Source organism: Terrapene carolina, unplaced genomic scaffold (genome assembly GCF_002925995.2).
Source record: "Terrapene carolina triunguis isolate 2854851 unplaced genomic scaffold, T_m_triunguis-2.0 Scaffold95, whole genome shotgun sequence".
Lineage (NCBI taxonomy): Eukaryota > Metazoa > Chordata > Testudines > Emydidae > Terrapene > Terrapene triunguis.
In genome coordinates, this window is record NW_020664446.1 from 50,992,103 (window position 1) to 51,001,818 (window position 9,716).

Sequence of the window (9,716 nt, forward strand, 5' to 3'; positions counted from 1 at the left end):
TAGTTTGAGGTATAGGTACTATCCATATCCATTACATTAAGATTGAAAAATTGACAGATTTGCTAGGATTTATTCTTTAAACTTTAATTTGTGTATTTAAAAATTGCTAATAGCTTATGAAACGTCCTTTTTGTATGTGTAGTAGAATTGCTTGATAGGAAAGAAAATACCGAAGTTTACTACACTCCTCTGAAATTTGGTGATGTTAATCAGTGGAGGGAAAAATAATTTACTATCTCTCTCCAATTTATCACACTTTTCTTCTTTATAAAAGTACCAGTTTTCACTGTGTTCAGTGTGTCTGCACTTATCTCTTTGTCAGTCGTTGTCACTGGTCCAGTCTCTAGCTTAACCTTGGCTAAAGGTGGAGTTCGTGAATCCAAAGGAAAAATCTCCAGTAAATCAGAATTAGATTAGTAAATTCTCCTGATCTATTTTCCCCCTTAAATTTGCTCTTTATGGAGAATTCTAGTGGAGGTGCTCTGTACCCCATGGAAGAGTGAGCCTACCAGGTACATGTCAGAAAGCCGATGAAAGCTGAGGTGCTTGTTAATCTGGGTAGCAATCTGAACTGCTCTTTGCGATGTGTTTACTTGGTTTGAGCAAGTATTAAAAATAAAGGCAAAAAAACCCAAATAATCCTCATCTTCAGTGTAATAATGATGAAAAAGTTCAGTCAAATTAGCCTAATGAGAAATGTTGCTCCTGCTTTATTGATTTATTGTAATAGTGCATGACACTATTACTACATGTTATGTACATAGAATCAGACAAAAACAAGTGTGTTTTGGAAGAATGATTTTCTGCTTCTCTGTTTAAGCCATCTTCAAAGGAAAAATAGAAAATTATCCAAATCAGATGTTGAATTTTAATAGCTAAAGTGCAGTATGGTAGGTTTTGTTAGGGGGAAAAAATGCTATGAATTACAGAATCTTGAGCAATTCTTTTAAAATCAGTGTACAAGGTTGACGAGGTTTTTGTTGATTTCCATACAGAAGAGTTTAGTTTAAAAAGCAAAATGCCACATTAACCTTTGAAGTCTTTTTACAGGGAAGAGCAAAGGAAAAATAGAAATGACCCAGAAGAGGTACTGGCAATACTTTTGTTTATAATACTAGACTCTCCCTTCAGATAAAATGTAGAGTCTTCATTAAACCATGCTTATCTGGTGATGAATGCAATACATTCAACAAAAAGATATTACATGGTGTATCTCCATCAGTTCATTTGAATGGCCTTTAGGATGAAACAGCTATATAAATCTAGTCAATAACCTAATTAGGACAAGCTTTATATCAAGTCTTCTGTCCTCAGCTCACCAAGAAAATTAAATCTTTAGAAGTGGTGTCTTTAGAATGCACTTCAAACACAAATTTGTCCAGTAAAGTCCTTACCTACTCTTAAAAATCTTTAAAATTGATGAAAGGCTTGGGATAGCTAATTGGAATGTGCACTGGGCAGAAGATAAGATAGATGTAATCTAACAAATTTTATTAGCTATTAAAGGCACTTGCATCTGAATTTACCAGTACTCAGACATGGCTCTGTTACTGCAGTGTAATAGAATTAAAGAACAAAACATAAAATTGTTAGTTGACAAAATCTTTTTCATATTCTTTGCTTTAAATCAATCAATACGTTTCTCTCCTTGTCTTTCATTTTGTTTTGAGATGTATAATTTAGTGCTGGCATAATTCTTTTGTGCATAATTTACCAGTCCCACTTGTATGTATCCCATGGATCTCTCTGGTTTGACAAAGTTAACTTCTTAACACAAAAACTGAATATGTAAGCGTCAAGCACCAGATCAGCACATCTTGAGTTTAAAATGTTAACTATATACATTTCCCATGTCTAATATGTTAATATATTTTCTTTTTAACAGCCTCAAGTACTACAGCCTTCCAGCAGCCTTCCCAGTTCCACAGACCTCGCCCAGGGAAAATTAATAAAAATACCACATATCGAGGCCCACAGTGAATACCCTAAACAGGGCCTGCATGAAAACGACGATCATCACAATCAAAATGCTGCAAATGGCTCTCACACAAATAGCCTGAATGAGTTGAACATTTTACTGTGTAAACGTTTAAATATAAAGGACCTGAATGAGAATGAACCTTTTGAGGAGAATTTGAAGGTTAAAAAGAGTGCTAAAGAACCTGGAGAGCTGGCTAGTAATGAAGATAGTACACTACAGTCTCTTCCCTCTTCTTGTCAGACACCCACCCAAATGGATGCTAGAGATGTGCAGACTAAGTTAGCTGCGAAAAGTCAACCCTCATCCCCAAACCAGGCTTCTCAGCCAAAGACTTTAAGAGCTTCAGAGCCCCCAAACCAGAATGCTTTAGTGCCTCCTACAGTAGCCAATACTGCATCATCCCCGAACTGCTCCACTGCTTCCAAGGCTGAGCTACCACCACCAAGTAGTGCAACACAGCTACAACCAACATCTAGTCAGACACACCTAAAGAGTAAACCGAGTCAGAGGATTTCTAAACTTCGCCCACCAACTATTTCCTTTGTTAAATCTAAACAAATAAGCAGCCCAATGCTTATATCTTCAGAACCTCAGAATTCCCATTCCAAGACTAACATCCCAAGGCCGCTGGCACAAAGAAAGGAAAACGTGCAAAATCAGAATACCAGTTTGCGTTCTGGGGATAGTTTGGTCTCTAATCGGCATTCCCGCCTCCCTAAACCAAAGACACATTAAAAACATGACATCCATATGCACGTCTCATTGGAATGAATCTGACATAAATTGCTTATCACATATTGACTGCTTTAGTTATGGCTTTGTTATCCAAATCCTGAATGAAGATTAAAAGTGAAATCTGTCATTAATATTTGCCTATTCCAATCTGACCTGTTTGGAAGTTGATGCTATCAAAAACTCTGCAGCTTCTCTTAAGAGAACATAATGGTTTATACTTAATTACACCTGTGGCCTGCATTAGCAACTGGATTATATTACCCTTCTCTCTCTCTTAATACTTAACAAATGCTGAAGCCTGTGATGACCACTAACCACTCTTCCAGGGTGCTTCGCCAAGCATTTGAGGAGGGCAGGTTGCTTGCAGAAATCATTTCTTGTTTTTATTAATGTGGACTATCAGACAGGGAAATCACTATTTAATCTAATCTTTCGGTTCTGACTACCAGTTAGGTTTATAGCAGTGGAAAATAATATAGAGACCTAATCTATTAGCATATCTTTTCCTGGCCATAATTTGACTCTGTATTCCAGAGACCTATGCAAAATCTTCGTATTTATCAAAATTATCCCATGACTCTAGTGACATGTATTTAATGTTGTTTTAATCTAGATTTGTTTTCCTACAGGTATCAGAATGTTGCTCTATTTGCTTTTGAGCTCATCTTCATCATTCACAGATGGCAAGCAGATCTCACAGGGTGAAATGGCTCTTATTGCACAGAAATGTCAATCCATCCATGCATTGTAGTGAAAGTGTAGTATGCTTTTGTGTTATTTAATAGCCATTATTGGGTAAATTTTTGAAACAGAGTGCTAAGGATACTTGTGCAAAAACCTGCTAATGCAGGTGCTTCTGAGATGGTGCGTAATGAGTCTTGGAGATACAGGGTCCATGACACCTGTGCTGAGAGTTTCACAACATACATTTTAATTAAGAACTTTTAACTTTATTGTAGTATTTTTGTATTTATTGACTTCCTGTTTACTATTGGAAGACTCTGAAGTATCCGACTTGAAATGTTTGCACAAAACTTGGCTGTATACGTAGGGATTTGAAATTATTTTACATAAAACTTTTTTTTTTTTTTTAAACGACTTTTTACTAAAACCCACAACTTTGCTTTGAGCAATCCTATGATGTCCTAATCAGAGCTGGTATTCTGAGTATTTCAGAGAAGGGTACTTTATTATTTTTTTTTTTCCTGGGAAGGAACTCGGTGGGTAAATAAAATAAGGAAAGATATTTCTGCTCTCTCTGGGTAGGTATTCTCTCTGAAGGTGGTCTTCAAATATTTGTCTGTCAGGTGGCAGCCGTGGGGGCATAAAGTTTGTAAATGCACACACTATAGATTAAGTGCATATCCAGCAAAGTGTTCCAAAAATTTACCCTTGTATCCCACAAAATCATAGCATCTTGTTTTCCTCAGTTGTTATGTATCTGAGACTCAAGCAGCAGAACACTGTCAGAATTAGTATTTTCAAAAACTTACTCTCCAATGTGTAACAAAACAAAGAAACAACACACAGTAACACTGTGTTTTAGGCCTTTGCTGAAGGAAGATGTATTACAGTACACTTTTCCAGGGAATATATTGTATATGTATACATCCACAGGAATCTTCAATAATAAACTTTGGCCCTTCTTAAGCTAAGATTGGCTATTCCCAGTGAAAAAATAAGTGACCTAAACTTTTGAATAGCTGGCACATGAACAACGCAAGCAAAATGCTCACATTGTTCTCTTTTAATCAGCAGTGAGGTGAAAGAAATCCATAAGTACACTTCGTTTAATCTGTTCATTTCACATCTGGTTATACAATTCTGAAATAAAACAACCATGTTTTTTGTTAATTCATATTAAAAAAAATCTACTTAGCATTAATATTGCAGTAGTTACATAGATTGATCAAAATAAGTCTCACAACACTACTGTTATGATTGATTTTTTTTTCTAGAAAGGCCCTGAATATCCTGTTTGCTGTCCAGAAGCAGAGTAGGCCTTAATATGTGAGGAGTAAATAAAACTGATTTTGAGTGTGTGTGTGTGTGTGTATATATATATATATATTCATAAAATTAACTCCTGACAGTCGACTATGTTTCTCCAGAGTTTGAAAACTGCTGATGAAAGTCAGGTTCTTGATTCATTTTCAGGTCTGTATAGATTTTTATGGAAATTTTGAAAGTTGACTTTCCTTAAAGGAAAGGTGATTTTATTTTTAATTGTATACAGTTTGTCTATGGAGAGACTATTTTCATTTAAAGGAATGCTGTTGGTGTAGAGAGATTTCAGAGTGGGTTCTCTCACTCCCCTTTTCTTCCTCCCTTCCCCCAATCTGATTTATTTTTAAAGAAATAGTAAAATAAAATAATTTGATTTTTTTTAAAATCGGCACCTTCACTGATTAAGTTACAAAGAAAAGAGCCCATCAAGGTTTTCATAGAAATACAAAATGGTTTAAGAAAATTTGTTGTGGTTCTTGCTGTTTCTATAGAAACTTTAGTAACATATATTCTTTGATGTGAAAAATATATACACACACACACACACTCCCTTTTTTATCCTAACAGACTAGTAAATAAGAAATGGAGCCATGGGTAGCAGAGTTGCTACATGTAAAAGACCATGATGCTAATCTAAATTGTAGTTGTGTTGAGTTGAAATTCTGCTAAACATTCATTCACCTAAACATAAGTACATATTTCTGCTACTATCATGACTTTACCAAGGATGGTTCCAGTGTATGTACAGAAAGTCTAGAGTATGAGGTAAAGCTTGTTAGTTGATGAACAACTGGAAGAGAGGTAATGAGGTGAAACTGAAGTCTCACTCCTATGAAAGAAAAAAAAATGCTGGTGCTGTATGGAACTCTTCAGGTCTGAAATGGAAGAAGCTACTTTATTTAAAGATGGAGATGTTTCATCAGTAGTGGTGTAGATGATTCTAAATGAATAAAATTAAGGGTTAGATGTATCTGAACTTTTTTTTAGGCTTCTAAAATTGGTTATTGCTGACTTTTTTCCATCTGTTTCAGGTTTGACATTCTTTTGTGCAGTACTCACAAAAGTATTAAACTACTGTTCAGTGTGTGTGTATAAAGAAGAAAAGACAAATTGCATATTTTAACAAGTGAAAACACAAAAGGAGAAGAAAAAAATAAATTGCACTTTAAATGAGCTTTATTGCTTGGAGTTGTGCCTAAAATAATCTAAATGCCTCCTGTTGTGCGTGGCTTTTTTGTTTGAACCTAATTTTCCTGCAAGTGTTGCTGTTTCCAAGATATCTTTATATCACCTAACAGAATTAATATACACTCTAGCATGTAAGAATATCCATATACTGTAGCACGTTTTCATGGTGTATTGATTTTATTTTTTTAATCATGGAATTTTAACACCAATGCAACTCAAAAGACCCCTTCTCTTCCCCCCCCCTCCCCCAAGCTGATACTTCCTTAATCCCATTTGAAGTCAATGGCAAAACTTTCATGGGACTAATATTTAGCCCTTGGAGAATAATGTTCCTAGAGTATATTGTGGAGATGTTAATGAAGAACCATGTGCAATACTAACCCAGGGCGTTGGTGAAAGTAACCATTTACCATAGCCACTGAAAGTCTTTTCACACAGTTCATATAAAAATGGTTCTAGAATTCAAAATCAGACTGCAAAGAGGTTCAACTAGACTGTATTATAGATCAGTAAAAGGCAGTCCATTTCTGGTCTTAACTGACTTATTGTAAAGAAGCTAGAAGACTTGAATACCATTTGAGTGGTTTATTTTGTTATTTGCATGTCATTACCATAAGACATCCATATACTGGTTTATTGCATGTGTGGGGTGGGGACTGTTTGAGTTTTTGCACAGCACATAATATTCTTAATATGGACATTCTCATACCATTAAAATGGAAATCCACTCTTGAATTGGGCTTCCAGGGCTATTCTTTTTCATCTCATCATAGTGGCTGGCACGAAGGAGAGTGGATTTTAATAGATGATCATGTTGGTAGGCATGAGTTTTATAATCTACAACCATGCCATCAAGGAAATTCAAGAGTACTTCAATCACTGTTGTGGTAAAGCTGCTCACTGCCTACTTAAAGGACCACAATAAAAACAATGTTAACTCCAGTGTTGGTATTTAAAGTCTTAAATTCAGTATTAGCTACAAAAATTTCCTTAATATCTACAGTGTTGGTTTTCTTAGTTTTATTTTTTAAAACCAATTCAGAGAAAATACTGTATATTGGAATTTGCTTGTAAAGTTGAGTTAAAAACCTGTATGTAAAGATTCTTTCCTTTGTGTTGCACTAGTGAATACAAATAAAATAAATAATTCTAAGTATCCAGTTCTCTCAACATTCACTTTGCCTCTTTCCTTTATTCCACTGTAAATCATCCCTGTAAAAAGTTGCAATGCTGAAGAAAGGAAGCTGTGCTGTTGCTTAATCTCCACAATTGTGCTTCTACAGCTGTGTGTTACTATTAGATGTATCTCCCCTCAAACGAGTCATCCTTTTTATAACTAAGACATTTGGAATTTTCTTCCTCTGTGATGTTCAAAGTAAGAAAATCTTAAAACGAGAGGAAAAAATTGAAAGCTAAATTTTAATTTGTGTCCTCTGATAGAATCTGGTATTAATCTAGATATGAGAAGCAGAATGGGATAATTTGATGTAGTGACAATTTAAAAAGTGCTTTGTTTTGACTAGCTCAAGATTGGGGGGGGGGAAGAAGTGGTGAGAAATGCATAAAGAGTTTTCCTATGGAATTCTCTTTTAATATAAAAAGTGTCAGACAATTTTATTGTCCACAGATTAACCTAGGGTGTGTATGCCTATAAGTCTCAGTGTATACAATGCATATTCATGTATGTGTGCATACATGACATTCTGAGGTGTCTTTTTAAAGATTGACAAATTCAAAAGTTGGGCCTACTTTCAACTTTCTTGTAACATGCCAGTAATACATTTGTTTCTTCACTTTCTCAGCAGTCTAAACAGTTTTATAGCAGGAGATATCTGGTTCACTTAACATCTCACCAGTTTCAATGGATGAAACTTGAAGAAAAGAATATCAATAAAAATAAAGTGGCAAAGAGGTGTGCAATGGCTTGCAGAGAAAGAAAATTAAAAAAAAAGCAGAAAGGAACTGACTACTAAGAAATAGTCACGAGCAATGTTCCCTCTAATTTTTTTCATCCATGTGCGGAATAAATTGTTATGTGCACTGAGGGATACGCGCCACCAGTAGAAAAAAAGAAACCTAGATATAATATATATTTTTTTTAAAGTTACCATAGGGATAATCACTCCAGCCAGGACAGGTTAGGCATTTTAGAACTCTCTACTCAAAGAATTAAATTTAAGTGTAAGAAATAAAAATTATGAAATGCATAGACCAGTCAAGACACTAAAATAACACACTTTGAAAGAATAAAGTTACAGAGACAGTGTGCATTGCTTTACAGGAAGTACCAAGAAGTAACAACAATATCAGTATGTGTTGGGAGATGTGTGTGTGAGACCCAGAGAGAGTGAGTGTGAGTGTGTGAGAGAGAGAGAGCGGACTGCTGGGTAAGTCTCAGACCATGCACTGTCTCTTTAAGAAAGGCACTGCCCGGAGGCTCAAGTCATTCAGACCTCAGACTGCAGCAGCTCCAGGTCCTGAGCCAGGCTTTCCCCTCTCCCCTGCTCTGCAGAGATGGAGTACAGAGGCAGGGGGTGGGGGACACCCTGACATCAGCACCCTGCACTCGGCCCACCCATCAGGAGGGTCCTGGGAGCAGCTGCAGGAGCAATGTGGCCACAAAGCAGCGGCGGGAGGGGCACCTGACCACACACTGCTGGATGTGCATGCTTTGCTAATCGACTGCGCAGCACTTGAATCTCTCCTAGGTGGCCACCCACCACACAGCTTAGAGGGAACACAGGTCATGAGTACTAATGACTGGCTTAAAGTGAGACACTGCAGAAGAATTTAAGAAACTTTCAGATGAAATCTATTCAAAATTTTAAAGATTTCTTATCTAGAGGAAGGATTTTATAGTTTGCTTCCAAAAGACCATAAAGTTAAAAATAACTGTTGTTCCTATTCAGGAAAGTACTTATGTGCATAAAGTTCCAGTGGAACTTTAGCACATGCTTAAGTGGTTTCATGAATTGGGGCCTAAAGCAGTAGTTACCCACATTTTCTCAGTGGCTGAAAGCATTTAGCCTTTGCACTTGTGCCTTGCAGTTCTCCTGATACTTGTGGAGGTTTGGTGTAAATGCACACTTTGTTCCTATATTTACTGTTGGATCCTATGTCTGTATAGTGTCCCTTATTTAACCTCTCTCACAGAATCTAAATTGTTTTTGCCCCAAATCAGGATTAAAAAAACCCTGAAATTTTAAAATTTCACTTAACAGAAATGGAAAAAAAAAAGTTAGGAAGTGTCAGAACAAAATATTTAGACATTCCTGAAGTTAAGATGTTTCATTTGACCCAAAATGCTTTGTTGAGAGTCATTTCAACATTAAATGGTATTTTCCTATTTTGGTGTCGAATGTAGTTCAGAAGCCTGATGTGCCTATTCTCTCTTAGGTGCCAGGCTCCCAATGGAGCTGGATGGCATCCCCCATAATGTGCCATGCAGAGCTTCGTCAGGGGGAAATCCGCATTCCATGATCAAAGATGTAGTCCTCCAGGGAGCTTGGCCCAGTGGAGAGAATGTAGTCCTGAAATGCAACTCCCATAAGACAATGCACTGATATGGAAAGGCAGTTTAATGTTTTGTTGAACCAATTCAAAACAAAAGGCTTTTATGCAGTTTAACAAAAGAAAATATTCTGACTCAGGTTGAGCTGATCCTAAATGAAATATTTGGTTTAGATTTTCCTAATGGAAAATCATTTTACAAAATTGAGATGTTTGTGAGATTTTGTGGAAACTGCATTTTCCACTGGAAATTTCCCTACCAGCTCTAACTATAATCAGCTTGCAAATCCATTCA

General features: G+C 36.3%; 1 protein-coding gene across 7 annotated transcripts in view; it reads left to right on the top strand.

Annotated features, from left to right (window-relative positions):
* CCSER2 (coiled-coil serine rich protein 2) overlaps positions 1–4,758 on the top strand; it is a 146,866-nt gene extending 142,108 nt beyond the window's left edge. For 4 of the 7 annotated variants that reach the window (XM_024209779.3, XM_024209787.3, XM_024209827.3 and 1 more), the window contains one exon: positions 1,886–4,758. In XM_024209779.3, coding sequence (XP_024065547.2) covers positions 1,886–2,716 — 831 coding nt within the window. In that variant the 3' untranslated portion in view covers positions 2,717–4,758. The remainder of the gene's footprint in view (positions 1–1,885) is intronic. The other 3 variants (XM_024209812.3, XM_024209819.3, XM_024209803.3) reach the window with 2 other exon arrangements.
* The last annotated feature ends 4,958 nt before the right edge of the window (positions 4,759–9,716 follow it).